This window comes from Rhinatrema bivittatum, chromosome 16 (genome assembly GCF_901001135.1).
Source record: "Rhinatrema bivittatum chromosome 16, aRhiBiv1.1, whole genome shotgun sequence".
Lineage (NCBI taxonomy): Eukaryota > Metazoa > Chordata > Amphibia > Gymnophiona > Rhinatrematidae > Rhinatrema > Rhinatrema bivittatum.
Genome location: NC_042630.1, coordinates 11,953,789 through 11,973,877, shown reverse-complemented (window position 1 = coordinate 11,973,877; position 20,089 = coordinate 11,953,789). Strand labels below are relative to the sequence as shown.

Genomic DNA, 20,089 nt, shown 5'->3' with positions numbered 1-20,089 from the left:
CATCCTGTTTCCAACAGAGGCCAAAACCAGGCCACAAGAACCTGGCAAGTACCAATCATAGTGGCATGAGGTAATGTGCAATACAATTTCAATGATGAACTAATTGTTACAATAATTAAACAAAAAAGAAAATCACCTTTAGTCTAATTGTAAAGCAAAATAAAAATCTCATTTTGATGGAAAACAAAAGAAAAATTAGTTTCACTTTTAGCGGACAAATAATTCCTACATTTATTTATTTTATTTATTTATTTATTTAGAGCTTTCCTATCCCAACATTCATGATACAATCACATCATGCTGGTTTACAGGTAACAGGGGGTGTGATAACCTTGAACATTTAACAAGTGGAGAGAAGCAATGAAGTTACAATAAAACAAGGGTGCTAGAACTAGGGGGAGAAGAAAACAGCTAGAGTAACTTAACAGTAAGAGGAGCAATTATTTACATTAGGACTCTCAATAGTTATCTGCTGCTTATTGACAAACTGAAAGGCCGATGCAATATTGGCACGGGGGAAAAAATGGGCGCTCGTGATTGAGCGCCCGCACTCCTAATGTGCTCCGATCGAACTCTCCCGGGGTACACGATTTAATATTTAGAAATCGGCTGCGGCTGTAAAAAGGAGGCACTAGGGGAGAGGTCGGCTGTCAGGTGGTTAGGAAAATAGACCCGCGATTTTGCGAGCGGCCCTTTTCGTAATCTGAGCGCTGGCACACTTTTTTTTTTTTTTTTTTAAAGGTTCTTCTCCTTTTTGTTCCTCAGAGTTAATATTGCCACAATATTAAGTCAGGAGAAATACAGAAAAGCACACAGTACTTTCTGCTTTTCTGTACTCTTTTTGGGCAGCTCATGGAAAAGAGTAAATGGGGTAATTCCTGAGCCTGGACCCCTTTTCAGGGAAGGGAAGGGCAGGAGGGTCATGGGGGGCGGGGTCCTGATTTGTTTGTTTTTATAGTGGGGATGCACTTGTGTTTATTTTGGTTCAGTAAAGGAACAGAACAGAAATAAACATTAAACGACAGAAAACCCAGAAAAAATCATCCCCCCCCCAAAAAAATAAATAATAAAAGAAAGAACATTTTGTGGGCTGCACACCCTAAGTCACATGTTTGTTTCTTTACAGTGCTGTAGACTTCTGTACACTTCACTTCTTTCCCCCCGCATGATACAAATTAATGTCCTTCTTTTTTTCCTTTGTTGCTACCTCACAGGACATTGACGTCTACATACATGGTTCATACTAATAGAATCGGTGGCCAGAATAATAAGCAGTGGTTTACTGAGCTTGTAAAAGAAGGGGTTCAGTATTTATCTCAGTTTGGGGGTCATTCACTAAGCATTTTTCCCATAGACACAAAACGGGAGAAGACTTTCAGTAAATGACCCCCACCTTTTAGTTGATATCTCTCCTACACTCCTTGCATTATCATTTGCAGTTTTGTATGGAGTACGCTGACATCCTCTCTCTTTTCATAATTTCAACTCCCTTTCTGTCTATTTTAAGGGAATTTTTATTGACTTCTTGAGAGAGCCACAAAGAAATTGACTAATCTTTGCATTTGCATAAAAAATAAAGTGTTGGCCTCTTAAGAACATAAGAACATGCCATACTGGGTCAGACCAAGGGTCCATCAAGCTTAGCATCCTGTTTCCAACAGTGGCCAATCCGCTGTGATTTACCCTGGGTATGCGGTCCTCATCCATACAACATTGGCCTGGCGATCAAACAAAGTGCGATCAGATCAGGCTAGTACCTAAATAGGCAGCGGATCATTGGGGAAGACCAGATGTTGTGGGGCTATGAAAGGAGCTGGCAAAGCCTCTGCCGCCAGAGAAATTCATGTGATGGGCTGGGATCCTTTAACCATCTGCAGCCAGAAATGCGTAGATAGGAAAAGCAAACATGCAGTAAGCTTTTCATCCTTCCAAGCCAGCTTGAGTTAGCAAAGCACATGATTTATGTACATTTTATTTATTGTAACTTTTTACATTCTGCTTTTTTGGAAGGTCAAAATGAATAACATTCAGGTACTAAAGGTATTTCCCTATACACAGAGGGCTTATGTGCTAATTTTATTCCTGAAACAAAGGAGAGTAAAGTGACCTGCCCCAGGTTATAAGGAGTAAGAGTGGGATTTGAACTCTGGTTTCTCCGGGCGCATAGTCTGCTGCTCTAACCTTTAGGCTACTCCACTCTGAGAATACTGCTGAATGCCTCCTGGTACAGCTTATTTCCAGAACAATAACGTTTGGGTTACCACCCTCTCTGCCTCTGGGATTTTGTCCCATGGAGTCAGGGAAGAAGAAAATAACCTATTTAAGCCAGATATGCAGTACTGGGCAAAACACTTTACAGCTCAGTTGGAATCTGTTACCTATCACGATGACTTGAGGTTCTGATTGATTTCCAACCATTCTAACTCTTCACTATAAGGATTTAGACATTTCCTGGTCATGGCTTCTGAGCACCAGTGATGGTAATCCTGCAGGTGAATGTACCTTTCTGCATCTGAATAATTATATATGATCTGTGTGCATTGAACTATGTAGGGCAACAGCAGAGAATAGCACCTGAGCAATAAAGACCCTGTCATCATAGAGGAGGAAGGTCTGTCTACTAATTTTTCCATATTTAAGAATGTACTTTAAGGGTAACAAATGGATAACTTGCATCACCCAAACATATTGCTGCCTGTAAAACCTCTGATGTTGCATTTCATTTTCAGGCAGTTAAGTACAGAGACAGGAAGCAATGCATCTCAAGCTGAATGCACGGCACTGAATATTCATATATAGAAACTGAGGTCGCAATTAAACTTTTACAGTATTTTTTAAACAAAACTCATTAATGTCGTAATTATAGGAGGGATATACTTTACAGTAAGTGTGTCACATGTAATCTGCATCTGAACAGATTTGTAATAGGGAAGCAGTGGAATCAAAATCTACAAGTCGATAAATAAATAAGTGAGTGATCGGTGCCACTGGAAACTGATGTCCTTCAGTTATGCACTGCAAAGGCACACACACACACACACACACACACACACACACACACACACACACACACCTTGCCATCAGAGAACAGGTTCAGCATGGTACAGCAGCAGCAATGCAAATTCATTTTCCACTTAAACGTTCTCTGAAGGGAACCAGCTAAGGACATGAGGAGGTGTTTATGTAGTTGTGCTTGTGCAGTCTTTTGCCCTCTCTTCTGAGACTGCCAACCACAACATCCCATGTGAATCGCCAAACCGTGATGGTGATTCCTATCCAATGGGAACTGAAATAAATACAACTGCCAGCTCCTTCCACATACATCAGTAAGCAGTATTTACATGGCAGGGACTTTTATTCCCTACTGATTCAAGCTGTATTTCAACCAACAGCCTAAGAGAGGAGGAGACGCTGAACCCTGGACCAGTACTGTGGTTTAACCTATTCTCCATTTTGGAAATCTAAATGCACAAGTGAAACTTTAAGGCTACAGAGTAGTGAAAATGGTAAATTTTAAATTGATGACATTTGTCATTCTTGGAAATGTATCTTAGGTAGTAAGACATCCTGTCCACCAACGTACGGCTGTGACCTCAAGACAGGAGGTTGCTTGTTGTCTGTTAATACTTGAGAAGGCATTGGTTCGTGATTTCAGATCCCACCACAGATAGTTATTTTTCTCTAAGATAAACAAAATGAGAATCAAATATGGCAGAATGAAAAAAAAATTGCTACATTTAGTCTGCACTTAAAACCTCTGTATACCTCGCTTCTACTGGGTCTCCCAGCTTCCACCATTAGACCGTAACAAATTTTACAGAATGCAACAGCAAGAGTATTAACTGGCAGCAGTAAAAAGGACCATATTACACCAATATTAGCTGAATTACATTGACTTCCAGTTGGATACTGTACACATTACAAAGTTCTCAGCACATTACACAAATTAATATATGATGAGCACACACATTGGCTTAATACGACAATTCACCTCCATATACCCCAAAGGACGTTACGATCGGCAAACAAAGGCCCTACTTCCAATTCCATCGGTAAAATCAGAACATCTCACACAGATCAGGGACAGGGCAATTTCACATGCAGGTCCAAAACTTTGGAATGCAATGCCAGTGAACCTTGGATTACAACAAGATTACAGACAATTCAAAAAGGACCTGAAAACCTGGTTTTACACACAGGCATTTAAACAAACAGAAGGAGATTCTCAGAGCAGATAGCTGCCACCATGATTTTATGATTTTATTCTGTATTTTATTTTCTCATTTTATGGGGTTTTTTTTAAATAATTTTATATTAATGCAGCATTGATTTAAGCTCTTGACTTTTTAGTATTTTACTATTTGACTTTTTAACATTTATTTTATTATTAATTTGAATTAGAAATTTTGTATTTTATATTCTTTATTGTTTGACTTGTAAACTGTTGTGATGGTACTATTAAATGATGGTATAGAAAAACTGTCAAATAAATAAATATACAAAGGTTGTACAATATATGAATGTGCATTTCCTCTGTTTATCTCCAAGGCATTTATGGTTTGATTTCTCTCATGCAGATAGCACTTATCAAGTAAATGAAGCTGGGAAATCAGACTATGGTCACAGAATTCATTCTCCTGGGACTTACAGATCTGCAAAAGCTTAAGGCTTTACTCTTCATGTTCTTTACTGCTGTATACTTTATAACCCTGGTGGGTAATATAAGTATTATTGTATTAACGAGGACCGATCCACAACTGCAATCTGCTATGTATCTTTTTTTGGGAAATCTGTCTTTCATAGATATCGGTTTCTCTTCTTCCGTCACCCCCAACCTGCTGGATGGTCTCCTGTCAGAAAAGAAACCTATTTCTTTCTATGGTTGCGCTGTACAGATGTTTTCCACGGTTGCGTTTGGTACAGCGGAATGCCTTCTCCTCGCGGCAATGGCCTATGATCGCTACGTAGCCATATGCAACCCATTCCTCTATGCAGTTATTGTAAACAAGAGATTATGCCTGCAGCTGGTGACCTCATCATACCTTGGCGGTTTTCTGCATGGGGCCATCCATGCCGTGGCCACCTTTCGACTGACCTTCTGTGGTTCCAACAAGATCTACCATTTCTTTTGTGATATCCCACCACTGCTAAAGATTTCCTGCTCTGATACAAGAGTTAATGAAATTCTGCTGTTCATCTTCCCAGCCATATTGGGGGTCGGAAGTCTCCTAATTGTTCTTGCATCTTACATTTACATTATTTCTGCCATACTGAAGATTTGTTCAAGCGAGGGGAGACGCAAGGCTTTCTCGACCTGTGCCTCCCACTTCACTGCAGTATCTTTACTCTTTGGGACCTCTATCTTTACCTATGTGAAGCCCACCTCAATGTATTCTCAGGATCAGGGCAAAGTGCTGTCTTTGATTTATAGTGTTTTGATCCCCATGTTAAACCCTTTGATATACAGCGTGAGGAACAATGAGGTCAAAGCTGCAGTCAAAAAAGTAATAAATAGAAGGCAATATTTAAAATGCTGCATCTAGATTTTTTGTAGATGGTAACAAAGTAATAAAACCATGATTTCTTGATTGAAGGACTGTAACTATTCTGTCTCATAATATGGTACCCTATTTACGACACACCGTTGAGTTTTTTTTGCCTTTCTATAACCTTGATATTGAAGTTTCGGCTGCTGCCGGCTCTTGGGGCATTTGATATGTTGCTGCTGGAATAAAATTTACCGTGTCCACTGATAGCTTCAGGGTCGAGATAACTATGTAAATGAAGAGAAAGTTGCATAAGTAACATCGCAGGATGTAGATCAATAGTTCCCTAACCACCACCCTTGGAATGGAGAGGTAGCGCCTTTAAACCAAATATAAACCAATGCATGTCACAAAAAAAAGTGCTGTACATCAAGCAGCCGAGTGAAGGTTCCCAATTAATGAGAACATGCACTGGCCTACAAAAGATAAGCTTCATTTCTTTGACAAAAAAAACGCACTCCCTTCCCTGGAGAGTCCCATTCTTCTGCAGGCCTCACCAGACCCTTAAGAGATGCCTACAAGGGATCCTTACATGTTCCTCCAATCAAAATTGTACAACACTCAAATATCAGAGACAGGACATTCTCTTATCACAGGTCCCTCCATCTGGAACGCCATGCCTCCGGACCTCAGGCAGGAAACCTGTCTTCTAACTTTCAAAAAGAAACTAAAGACATGGCTGTTCTGCCGTGCCTTCCCCACCTCTAGCCCAACAGCCTGACCTAAAACTGTTCCATCACTTATGTAAATAAACAAACGCTAATTATGCTCACAAGTCATCATGAGGTCGGCTCCTAGCCTCCCTCCCATACTCCATTGTATATAGTACTATATCTTGTTCTCCCTCTCTTTTTTTCCCACTCCCAGTTAAGGCTTCCTTGTTATAATGTAACTTTATGCTCCTTTTAATATATCTCTTGTTGATTGGGTGGTTATAGTTCCTGCTTAGTTTGATGTAAACCGAGTTGATTTGATTTGTATCAAGAAAGTCGGTATATAAAAGCCTTTAATAAATAAATAAATAAATATATAGGCATGAAATGTTGAGCTATTATTTTTATTTTTCAAATGGAAGGATTAGTGTGAGAGATTGCCCCTTGTGACCTAGTCTTGTTTGATGATTCATAAGACAGAAACAGAAGTACACTCACTGACATTTGCACAATTTAAGCTCTCAAGATTTATCAGAGTAAGCTCAGAAGGGTTTAGCAGGCATCTATAAAGTGTAGTCCTGCATATTCTTATTCCACATAGCAAACAGAAAAAATGTCCTTCCCTACCTGTAGTTATTATTCAGCTATGAATCAAACAACAGGCTTTCGCATTATTTTCACTCGGGCATCCTCCACCCTCAGTGAGCGGTGACCGTTGGTTTATCCTCTCCCAGCCTAACTGGGATCACTGAAACTGTCTCCCCAAAAGATCTCACCAGGAAAATACACTTTTCTCTCTAAAGTATTTGGTCTCACTCGGTTGCCTCAGATTAATGCTACTTTTTCTTGAGATGAGACTTTCAGACCCTTGCTATTTAAATGTTAGAGAAATGGGATAATTCTAGTTGCTGCACCTCATGAACCAAAAAGACGGCCTTCGACACCGTCAACCATTCCCTCCTTCTAAAACAACTGGCAAACATTGGTTTAACAGGTGCCACATTAAACTGGTTCAAAACATTTCTAGGAAACAGAGGATATAGAGTCAAAATTCACAATAAAGAATCCCAATACCACCCATCTAATAGAGGGGTGCCGCAAGGTTCATCACTTTCACCCACACTCTTCAATGTCTACCTGCTACCACTATGTCAATTACTTACAAAATTAAGCCTTAAACACTTCCTTTTCGCAGACGACGTACAGATCGTGATCCCCATAAAAGAATCAATCTCAAAAACAATGGAATACTGGGACACTTGCTTATTAGAAATTAAACTTCTCCTCAACAGTCTAAATCTTGTGCTCAATGCTTCAAAAACAGAATTCCTGCTCATATCACCGGAAAACAATAACATACTTCCAAAACCACCCACACTCCTTCAAACAGCCCATGTAAGAGACCTAGGAGCCATACTAGACAATCGTCTCAACCTCAAACCATTCATTAATCAAACCACAAAGGATTGCTTCTACAAATTGCATATTCTGAAAAGAATTAAACCACTCTTCCACGCTCAGGACTTTAGAACAATCTTGCAAGCAATAATCTTTTCCAAACTAGATTATTGCAACTCGTTACTACTAGGCCTCCCAGCTTCTTATACTAAACCTCTACAAATGGTTCAGAACTCTGCAGCCAGAGTCCTCACAAATTCCAGGAAAATCGACCACATTTCACCTATCCTCAAAAACCTCCATTGGCTACCAATCCATTATAGAATCATGTACAAAACCATCAACATCATATACAAAACTATCAACCAACACACGCAAATCGACCTACAAATACCACTTAAAAAATACACTTCCATCAGACCCATCAGGGAATACTACAAAGAGTCACTCCAAATTCCAAAGGCCAAAACCTTCCAACATAAATCTTTGAGTCTCAGAGCCTTCTCTTCAGCAGGTCCAGCTCTCTGGAACTCTATCCCACCAGATTTGAGACAGGAGCCATGCTCTCTAACATTTAGGAAAAGACTAAAAACTTGGCTTTTCAAAAAAGCATTTCCAAGCCCTGAATAAAACTTCACGCAACAGCACAATTGGATCCAAATTCTGTGTCATATTTATTCATATTCTGTGTCATACTTAGCCTTCTGGTTACGTATGTTCCATCTCACAGTGATGTACCGCCACATTTATTCACATAGTCTTATCTACTCATCTTGCTAATTTTTTACATTAATCGGCTGAAATGTAAATATTGCTCTGTTCTTTTCTCTCCCCCCTTCCAGTTCCAAGTTAATTTTTCCCTGTTTTATTGTAACTTTCTCACATCCTTTTTCTGATTCCCTGTATTTAAAGTTCAAGGTTTTTATTGAGAATATTGTTTACTACGCTACGTTATGTTTTTCACACTTTGTTAATTGTAAACCGGGTTGATGTGATGCCTGTCATGAAACTCGGTATAACAAAAACAATAAATAAATAAATAAATAAAGATATGGTAGATGAAGAATTCTTATACACTACTAAAGTGCTGTGTCTCTCAACCTTTACATTGATCAAATTGGTATCATGTTGTTATGTGTTAATGTGCTATACAGTTTTGATGTTGAACTACTTGTTATAATAGCTGAAGAGAAAGTCATCTTTAATCTAAATGTAAAGCAAAATAAAAGTTTCATTTTCATGAAGAACAAAATAAAACATTATTTTCAGTTTTGCAGAAAGTTAATTCTCCTTATCGACAAACTAAGTGCCTTCCTCAGTGGCTATAACTTATGTGGTGAGTAGAGAATTGTAGCTACAAAGTGAAGGGGGGTCACAGAGGCAAAGAAGACCATGAGGAAGAATGATGAGAGGGGTGGAGTCTGCACAGGCGAGGGTGGTGGTGGGGAGGACAAAGGAGGGCTGCACAAGGAAGGGAGGTGGGGAGGGGCAAGAAGGCTGGACAGAGGGTGCTTGGGATGGGGTGGAATCAGCAGAAGGAAGGATGAAGGGGAAAAGCAAGCAGGCTCCACAGGGGAGGGTGATCAGGCAGCTGGGTCTCCTCATAGAGGGTTCAAGACACAGGAGTGAGCAGCCATAGACAAAAAACAACTTTCTTTCATCTCCGGGTGGTGGATAGCTTATTGCTCAAAAACAATCTACAAGAGGCGGGGATCTGGCATCTTCCTCCCTCTGTCCCTTACCCTCTCTCTCTCTCTCTTCACCTGGTGCTTGCCTGACAGTTCAGCATGTTGCGAGGAGATGATGTGGCGTGGGAGTACTCTCTCTAAAATGTTGCTAACTCTTTCGCTAAAGGAGATCACTGCATTGATTCACCTAGATAGCAGGGGGGGTTAAAATAGGTAAAAACCCCTCTGGCTGCATGCCATTGTTATCCCTACAAAGAGACTGAAAAATAAATGGATTTAGAAACGTGATTTTCTAGCCAAAACACAAAGCAAGCAATCTTTAGTTATTTACATTTGAAGCCAAAACATTTCGAAGCTTGCACAGTAGCTTTGCATGGGACTATTCTATGCCCAGGTGATAGGTATGTAAAGGTTGAACACTGGATGGTGGTGTTATGTCCTGTTTTATAACAAGATATCCAAATATAAAGAAGGAGCAGTGCTGCACTCCACAATTCGTAGCAAAATCCACTAAGGAGTGCAAGAAGACTCTAGGTCCAATAATTTCATATTCAACATTCTTTATTTGTAATTTTAAATATTTCAAGGAGCCACTCCTGATTTCAAATAATGCACAGATAAATGACTGCTTCAGGGTCCCCCTTCAGGGACCCTGAAGCAGTCATTTATCTGTGCATTATTTGAAATCAGGAGTGGCTCCTTGAAATATTTAAAATTACAAATAAAGAATGTTGAATATGAAATTATTGGACCTAGAGTCTTCTTGCACTCCTTAGTGGATTTTGCTGTTTTATAACAAGGCAATTTGAACCTTTAACTTTTCAAAACCCAAGGAGGAAGTCTGCAGCTGAAGTAAAACACTGATTTCCAGCGCTGACTTGGTAACAGAGTCATTGCTTACTTGTCCTTGCCCTTGTTTACCTCTGGATTTTGTCATTTTATTTATTTATTTTTATTTATTTATTTGCAGTTTTTTCTATACCGACATTCGTTTAGTGAAAAACATCACATCGGTTTACATTCAACAAGATGGATAGCAACGGTGCTTTACAAGTGCAATTATAGAGAATACAAAATGATATTAAACTAGTAATTAAAGTCATCAAGGATATTAAGTAAACTAATAATTGTAGTAATCAAAGGGTATAATAGTTATAGTAATCAAAGGATATTAAACATACAAGTAATCAAAGGAAATTAAGCAAAGTCATATACCCTCCTTCTCCAGGAAGGGAACATTTTTCAAAATAAAACATTTTTTTCAGAATAAGACATCCATCTCACATTCCCAGGAACATCAGGATTGGGATACTACTATTATCACTGCATGTGAGATGTCACGATCAGGCAGGCTGGAATCAAGGAGCATCCTTGCAGAAGAAACATAGAAGGCAGAATTAGAGCTTGTTTCCTGTAGGGATGTGCAGAGGGACGCCATACGTTGCATTCGGGATTCGTATTCGTCGGGGGGAAGATACGTTGCATTCAGCGAGGGGGGCCCCCCGATACGTTCTATACGTCAATTCCTATTCGTTTCCTGCTAAAATTAAATTAACTACAACCCTTCCTGACCCCACTAAGACTTACCAAAACTCCCTGGTGGTCCAGCGGGGGGTCCGGGAACCATCCCCTGCACTCACACCCTTGGCTGCCGGTTTCAAAATGGCGCCGATAGCCTTTGACCTACTATGTCACAGGGGTTACCAGTGCCATTGGTCAGCTGCTGTCACCTGGCTATCGGCGCCATCTTGTGCTCCTACCATGTGACAGGGGCTGACCAATGGCACAGGTAGCCCCTGTGACATAGTAAGGGCAAAGGCTATCGGCGCCATTTTGATTACTGGCAGCCGACGGCCCGAGTGCAGGAGATTGCTCCCGGACAGGATCCAGGAAGTTAGGCCAAGGGAGGGACAAGAAATATGAGTAATGGCAAGGATACGACTAGGACCATGCAAGGCAAGGACAAGGCAAGACAGGGATTCTGGAAAAAGGCAGGAAGCAGGAATAGGACTAGAACGCAGGAACACCAGGACAAGACAGGAATACAGGAACAAGGCAGCATGTATTGACAAGCAAGACACATTAGGAGACCTATCGCTCAGGCAAGGAACTGCTGCAGGGCCAAGGCTTATATTGGTCAGAAGGTTGATGTCATCTGAAGGTGCCGCCCAGAGTTTCCTGCCACTGCACTCACGCGCGACTATGGGAAGACCACATACTGGCAGCATCAACGGCAGTCATTGGCATGGAGTAATGGCGGCTTTCCACCACAACGGGAGGTTCTCAGCAGCATGGGTCAGCAATGGGGGTGAGTGCTGCAGATCGCAAGCCCTTGCTTTGCTCCACTGATGGTGCCTTGGAGAGCACCTGCCAGTGGTGGTACCATTTTACCCCCTTTACTGTGCCTTAGACTGTTCATGATACTTATGGTGCCAGTTTGCCACAGTCCTGGTACATTGGAGTTTTCGTTTCCCCTTCTAATGAAGTTCTATCCACAAGTTTCATTACAATTGATTAGAAAACTCCAGTTTTGAAGCTCAAAACAGGCTGCATGTCTTGCCTATTGACTTTAATGGGAAAGGAAAAAAAAACAAAAACAAATGAAAGGAATAAACTATTTTTTTTTCTATGTGAAACAAAGCAAATGAATGGAAGTGACCCTCAAAATGAATAAACAAACCAAAACAAAAATTTTCCCTCTGCAAATCCCTAGAGGTGAGTGCCTGATCAAAGGTGACTGTTGCTTTTATCTGCTTATTTGCAAGGATCATATGGTATCAGCTTAGCTGTGTTTACAATCAAACAGTGGAGTTAATAACTACATTTTTTGCATGCTCCCTGCATCTTCAGGGAACATGCATCATTCCAGATGGAAACAGCATTTGTGAAACCATTGCTCTGCTAACCCATAATGCCTTTATATCCCCTTATACCTTGTTTTTACTCCATCCACAAGGGGTCTATACCATTTTTATCAGTCTTCCATAATTAATATATTTAAAAGAACTTTAAGAGGTTGATCTTGCTGTGTTTAAAAATATTTGTTTCTGTGTCAGTTTTAGTTTGATTTCTCTCCTACACTTTTTGCAATATGGTTTGTGGCATTGTAAATATAACTTTGATCTCCTCTCTTCATAATTTCAAGTTCCCTTCTTTTGTCAGGGAACTTCTATTGAGTCTCAAAAAAAATGACAAATCTTTACATTTGCAGAAAAAAAAAGTATTAGCATCTTAACCTACATGCTATTGGAAATGGATGGAATTTAATATTCACCACTTATGCAAGTCTCTTTCAAGGAACATTGGCCTGGGAGAGCTTGGACTTGTTAGACCTGGTCAGTGCTATCAGACCTGGCCAGTGTCTGTATTGGGGGAGACCACCAGCGAAATCCAGGTATTGTGGACTGTGAAAGGCAATGGCAAACCTATGTGGTTTTCTGCCGAGAATAGGTCAGAGCTAGTGTTGCACAGAGATGACTTCAAATGAAAAAGGACATGTCAACAACGAGGGGCAAAAATAAAAGAAAAATGAGCAATGTATTGTCCACTTTTTGTTTTGCACCATCTATTTCACCCCCCACCTGATCTCCCTGGATCCCCCCATATCTCACCTACATCCTCTGTGGTCTTCATGAGGCAGGATAGATCCCCAGTGACACCTGCTCCACCGGTGCCATAAGTCAAATCGGCACCGGCCAGTACTATATTTTGAAGCATGGCAGAAGTGACTGAGGTAATCACGCCTGACTCTTGAGGAATCCAGAGGTTGGAAGTAGGTTGGAGGGAGTGAAGGGGGCCCCTGGAGGTTTTCACAAAGCTTTTTTGATCATGTAGATGTTGCCAGACCCAGGATGGCGACCAGGTTTTAGTGTGCGGTATTGCAAAATAGCGCGCAATAAAAATAATCGTAATGAAATATAAACTAAAGGAGAAAAAATGATAGGACACCTCCGTCCCCCACCACCATCAATATAATGAAAAATAAAAGCCGGTGCACCTTTACTGTGACAGCATAACCATCAGCAACTGGAAATGTGTAGAAAGCAGATGGGAAAAACAAAACACATGGAACTCTCATTAAGAAGAATCTTCCAACTTGGCATGAACTTGATGCTGTTGACTAGCAACTTATTTCATAAATAGTAGCATTCAAACTGCTATCAAAATACAATGACTTACTATCCCCTGCGTCTTAGGGAATTAAAGTCCCAAGAAATCAGGGAAGAACGCCAATTTAAAACAGAGGTGCAGTAATGGGCAAAAATCTTTATGGGTCAGATGGAATCAGCGACTCGTCTTGAAGTCTCGAGGTTCTAATTGATTTTCAACAATTCACTGAAAGAATTTGAACATTTCTTAAATTATGTTTCAAGGACACTGGCTATTAAAATCGTGCAGGTGAATGTAACGTCCTCAGTCTGAATAACTGTATATGATCTGCATGCTTTGAATCTCAGTGAGGGAACAGCGGAGGACAGCACCTAGGCAATAAAGGACAAACTTCGCAGAGGAAGAAGGTCTGTCTACTCTTTTTTCCATGTTTAATCGTGTATTTTAGAGGTGAAAATAGATGATTTGTGTTACTTAAAGATTCTAATCCCCTGTAAAACTGCTCTTGCTTTATTACATTTTCCATCAGTGGTTATGTAGGCTATAAAAAAATGCAAAATAGGCTACTTGTGATCTCCAGTTGAACGCACAGCTCTAAACTTCCCAGTGGTTCATGTATGAATAAAATCGCTGTAGGAGGAAAAGGTTTGTCCCCATATGAGCTCCCTTAAACTCCTATTCATTTTTTGACATAGAGAAAAAACATGGAAGAAAACCTTCAGTTAATAGCCCCTTATGTAGCTCTGCATGTGATATATGATTGAGATATTTAACAATAGCATTTCAAAATATTTCAAACAGAACAATGCAGTCTCATTTATAGGGAGTAGTTCATGATCCGTGCTCAGAATGTCAGCACAGCCTGCAATGTCCTGTTAAGGTTCCACACAATTTCAGTAACTCTTGCCTTGAATTATTTCCTATATTGTATGATGGTAGCCCATGGAAATTGTCCTGGTTCCCATATAGAAGCCATTGGGTTGGTGTAATTGTGTACATTCATACCATTCACTTTAAAATCTAGTACATCTTGAACTGAGGTATACCCAGCAGAACACAATTAACTTAGCCAGCTAACTCAGCTTCTCCAAATTACGCCCCTGGAGCTCCCCTGACTTAGTTGACTAAATTCTAGCCATCTAATGTATTAGCAGGCTAGAATTTAGCTGGATAAGTACCCAAATATTCATTTAGCTAGCTAACTTCTGAGTTAGCCAGCTAAATGCTTTTGAATATGGACCACCAAGGCTTTAACTATTTCTCCCCACTGCAAAGGGATGCAGAAGCTTAACTCATGATTTCTTAATGCTGGGAATAACTTCTGTTCAGAGGTGGAATAAAGCTTCTGGGGCTAGCGTTAGTCTATTTGGTTGAACCTAGAGAGTTTGTGGTTCAGGGGTGCTATACTCTGCTTTTATGCACAGAAAACACAATTTGTGCAGAACATGATTTGTGTGCTCTTAAGCTGCCTGCACAAAACATGAGTCAGGGGCACAAACAAGTTAGGAGCAGAACTTTTATGCTCTTAATTCATTTTTTTTGTACGCACAGCTATTAGGGACACAACTTATCTGTGCAGAAATCATGGTTTAATGCACCTAAATTTGTGTGCCTTGACCCTGATTTATGTGCAAATCATTATTTGTGTGTGCATAAACCATGTTTTAAACCTTGCTTTATGCACAAAGGACACTTGTTCACACAAAATATGTCTTCATTGCAGAAAACATGTTTTCTGCAGATAAACTGTACTTTATGCACTCTTTGGCGCACATTTTATAGTGAGTGAGATTTTTTTAAACTCCTGATGCATTGGCATACCATTAGCCTACTGCATCAGAAGTTGAATTATGTGCTAGTGCACACAGCTTGCTACACCTGCCACTCTAAGTGAGGGGGTAATTCAGATATCAGATGGAAAACACTTTTGTTCACTACTTATTCAAGCTGCATTTCAAGCAATGATCCAGAAGTGTGCTGTACTGTAAACCTTGGGCCAGTGCCTTCTATAACCCATTCTCCATTTTTTAATTCTATGTGCACAAATGAACTTTTAAGGCTGTAAATGGCAAAAATAGCTAAACTTTATTTTGATCACATCTCTGTCAATCTTGGAAATGTATCTTAAGTTATTAAACACTCTGAATACTGAAAGTAAGGTCCGTGACCTCAGGACAGGAGGTTTGCTCTAAGGCAATTTTCAGTTAATGCTTGAGAAGCGTTTGCATTCATGGCTTCAAATCTCATCACGGGCTTTAATTAAATGAAAACCAAAATGTAGCAGGTTGAAAATTTAATAGATCATTCAGTCTGTGTTTAAATGCTCTGGAAGCAATGTCAAACATTTTTAGGCTGGTTATCATGTGTTTACTTGCATAAAAAGCCCTTTTGAAACTTGCTTCCCCTCTGAGCTGATAGAAGTAAGTATTAAAGAGCTGCATACGTTTCCTCCATATTGAAAAAGTGGTGGAGATAGGCTGAGGGAAGTGAAAATGCACGTGGAGATTTCATTCTCAACTTTCTATGTGTTTGTGTGGTTTCACACACCTGATTTGCATCTGTCTCGAAGCCGCTGCAGAGTGTGTGGGCACAAAATTACCCGCAAATTTTCAATAGGGAATCTGTGCCGGTCTGCCGGGTATCTCTTTTTGAGAATATGCCTGCAAAGTTGCCCATTTTGTTTACAAGGGTTGTACATAAATATGTATTTTGTTTTCCCTCTCAGGCATTTACTGATTGAGTATTCTGTGTTGATATAACCCTTATCAAGGAAATGGACATCGGAAATCAGACTACGGATGGAGAATTCATTCTCATGGGCCTTACAAACCTGCCAAAGCTTAAGGCTTTACTGTTCATGCTATTCGCTGCTATCTACTTTATGACCCTGGTGGGTAATATAAGTATTATTGTGCTAACGAGAACTGATCCTCGACTGCAGTCGGCTATGTATCTTTTCCTCGGAAACCTGTCTTTCATTGATATCGGTTTCTCTTCTTCAGTAACCCCCAACATGCTGGCTAGTCTCCTGTCAGGCAAGAATAATATTTCTTTCTTTGGTTGCGCTGTACAAATGTTTACAACAGTTGCGTTTGGGACAGCGGAATGCCTCCTCTTTGCAGCGATGGCCTACGATCGCTACGTAGCCATATGCAACCCATTCCTCTATGCAGTTATTGTAAGCAAGAAATTGTGCCTGCAGCTGGTGACCTCATCATACCTTGGCGGTTTTCTGCATGGGGCCATCCATGCCGTGGCCACCTTTCAACTTCCCTTCTGTGGTTCCAACAAAATCTACCATTTCTTCTGTGATATCCCACCACTGTTAAAGCTCTCCTGCTCTGATACAAGAGTTAATGAAATTCTGCTGTTCATCTTCCCAGCCATTTTGGGGGTTGGCAGTCTTCTAATTGTTCTTGCATCTTACATTTATATTATCTCTGCCATACTGAAGATCCAATCAACCGAGGGAAGACGCAAGGCCTTCTCGACCTGTGCCTCCCACTTCACTGCAGTGTCTTTACTCTTTGGGAGCACTATCTTTACCTATGTGAAGCCCACCTCAATGTATTCTCAAGATCAGGGCAAAGTGCTGTCTTTGATTTATAGTGTTTTGATCCCCATGTTAAACCCTTTGATATACAGCGTGAGGAACAATGAGGTCAAAGCTGCAGCCAAAAAATTATTGATCAGAAGGCAATTTTCACATGGTACAATATTTAGTAAAATAATTCTACATCCGGATTTTTGCAGGGTGCAACGAAATAATTAAACTATGAGTTCCTAGCTGAGAGACTGTAGCTCTTTTACATAAGAACATAAGACTTGCTATACTGGGTCAAACCAAAGGTCCATCAAGCCTAGTATCCTGTTTCCAACAGTGGCCAAGCCAGGTCACAAGGGGTAGAGAGATTCCAAACTGCTTATCCCAACTTCATCTTAATAATGGTTTATGGACTTCACTTTGTCTAAACCTTTTTTAAATGCAGTTACATTAATAGTTTTCACCACATCATCTGGCAATGAATCCCAGAGCTTAATTATGCTTTGAGTAAAAAAAATATTTTCTCTTATTAGTTTTAAATGTATTAGCCAGTAATGTCATTATGTGTCTCTTAGTCTTTGTACTTTTCGAAAGATTAAATAACTGATTAAAGTTTACTCATTGCACTGCACTCATTTTTTTATAGTCTTTTATCATATCTCCCCTCAGCCGTCTCTTCTCCAAGCTGAGGAGTCCTAACCTCTTTAGCCTTTCCTCATAGGCTAATAGCATGGTAACCTATTTATGGCACACCTTTGAGTTGAGATTTTTTGCCATTCTGTGTATTCTATAACCTTGGTATCAAATGCAGAGATCAAATGGAAATCTTTCATTCTCATTATGTAAATGGTTGGGTCAGGGTGACAGGTCACCTTTGTGCCCTTGACTTAAGCCAGAAACACCAGCAGAACAATTTGTAATAAACTCAATGGCTTTATTCCTCCCATGTTTCTGCTTGCTCACTGATACCATTACAGTTTAATTTCTTATTCACTAGGATAAAGATATTCTCCACAGAGTAAACGGAAAATAATCATTTTTCTTCCACAGTCTGTATGAACCAAGCAATAAACCTAAACCACCCTTTCTCTTGGTCATCCTCCACCTGCAGTGGTAATCTTTTGGGTTACTCTGTCCCAATCTGATGAGGTTTTGGCCATTGGCAAAACCTCTTCTGGAGAATCATGTCTAGTTCTGGAGCCCATTCTTCCATAAATATATAGGCTGAGTAGAAGTAATACAGAGCAGGGCTACCAAGTGGTACAGGAACTGCAACTAAACCCAGATAAGACATAAGAACATAAAAACTGCCATACTCGGTCACTCCATTGTGCAAACACATCTTGAATAGTGTGTGCAGTTCCTGTTAAATTTTATTCTAGTGTAAGTGGGATTGTGCATTTAACCTAATTCTGTATTCTTCATGGCAGTATATTTCTTCAAATCACAGAAATAAAATAAATTCACTTTTTAAAAATCTTATTAAAACTGGTTATAAGTAAAAATGTTTGACCTGCTGCCCTGCAATAGTCTGACGTGCCCTGAAGCAGTCATGTTGAACTTGACTGGCATCACTCAGTACCTTTGGTTCATTATTGTTCCTTGCTAACTTTGCTCTCTCTAACACACATTTTAAAAATCCACCCTCACCTTTTCAACCAATTACATCCTAGTCTTATGCAGGGTAATTTTCTAAGGGAATTCTCGGGGTAAAACAGTGTTGTATGTGCAGAAATGGCCTTTCACAACAATTTCTGTCTGATGTACAGATGAACTGACTTGCTTGTGTTAACTTGGAACGAGTGGAAGCATTCCTGGGAGGCAGAGTTGGGGAGGGGTTTGGAACCTTCTGCATACTTTGAGATTTTAAAGAGCACATGCATAAATAATCATGGAAAATTTGTGTTGATGTTTTAGGAGATGTAACTTGTGCGGATAGATTTGGTGGAATGATTTTTAAAGCTGCCTTATGCACTTAGGGGCGGATATTCAGAGCCCTGCTCGCGTAAATCCGCCCAAAACCGGGCGGATTTACGCGAGCAGGGCCCTGTGCGCCAGGAAGCCTATTTTACATAGGCCTCCCGGCGCGCGCAGAGCCCCGGGACTCGCGTAAGTCCCGGGGTTCTCCGAGGGGGGCGTGTCGGGGGCGGGCCCGGTCGTCGCGGCGTTTCGGGGTCGTGTCGGCAGCGTTTTAGGGGCGGGTACGGGGGCGTGGCTACGGCCCGGGGTGGTCCGGGGGCGTGGCCGCGCCCTCCGTACCCGCCCCCAGGTCGCGGCCCGGCGCGCGGGGATTTACGCTTCCCTCCGGGAGGCGTAAATCCCCGGGAGGCGTAAATCCCCCGACAAAGGTAAGGGGGGGGGTTTAGACAGGGCCGGGCGGGTGGGTTAGGTAGGGGAAGGGAGGGGAAGGTGAGGGGAGGGCAAAGGAAAGTTCCCTCCGAGGCCGCTCCGATTTCGGAGCGGCCTTGGAGGGAACGGGGGTAGGCTGCGCGGCTCGGCGCGCGCCGGCTATACAAAATCCATAGCCTTGCGCGCGCCGATCCAGGTTTTTAGCAGATACGCGCGGCTCCGTGCGTATCTACTAAAATCCAGCGTACTTTTGTTTGTGCCTGGAGCGCAAACAAAAGTAGGCTATTCGCGCGCCTTTTAAAATCCGCCCCTTAATCGATTTAACATATTTTCCAAGTGACATGCGTGATGTTACAAAATTACCCCTATGAGAGCTTGCAGGTCCATTGGTATTTTCTGCCCTTGGATCTGTGATCTGATTTTAAATGGGACAATCCCCATGAAATTTTAGCTGCTGACAGGGAGTGCTGCCATTCTTTTAGCAGCCAAGGGAGTTTACCCAGGGAACTGCTTGGTTACCTGTTCAATTTCCTTTGAAAATTATCCTCTTGTATGTAATATTGTTCTGGACTTGGCTTAATCCAAGATTACCTAGGGAAAGCTCATCAAAATCATGCATCTGCCTGGAAGCTTTTTAGTGGTTTTTCCAATTTTCTACTTTTGACTTTAGCACAGCACAGGATTTTGACAAAGATCGGTTTATTTTGCAATGTCCTCTGAGCCAGCTCTAATGAATTTAAAATGGGCATATTTCAGGAACAGGAGGTTCAGGTCTTCAGAGGGATAGCTCTGTTTGGTGTA

General features: G+C 41.0%; 2 protein-coding genes across 2 annotated transcripts; both read left to right on the top strand.

Annotated features, from left to right (window-relative positions):
* Positions 1–4,592: 4,592 nt before the first annotated feature.
* Positions 4,593–5,589, top strand: LOC115078719 (olfactory receptor 141-like). The gene has a single exon (XM_029581705.1). It carries the CDS (start codon positions 4,596–4,598, stop codon positions 5,541–5,543), a length of 948 nt encoding a protein of 315 aa, XP_029437565.1. The 5' UTR covers positions 4,593–4,595; the 3' UTR covers positions 5,544–5,589.
* A 10,579-nt stretch (positions 5,590–16,168) lies between these two features.
* LOC115077290 (olfactory receptor 1086-like) lies at positions 16,169–17,167 on the top strand. Its single transcript, XM_029579579.1, has one exon. It carries the CDS (start codon positions 16,169–16,171, stop codon positions 17,165–17,167), a length of 999 nt encoding a protein of 332 aa, XP_029435439.1.
* The last annotated feature ends 2,922 nt before the right edge of the window (positions 17,168–20,089 follow it).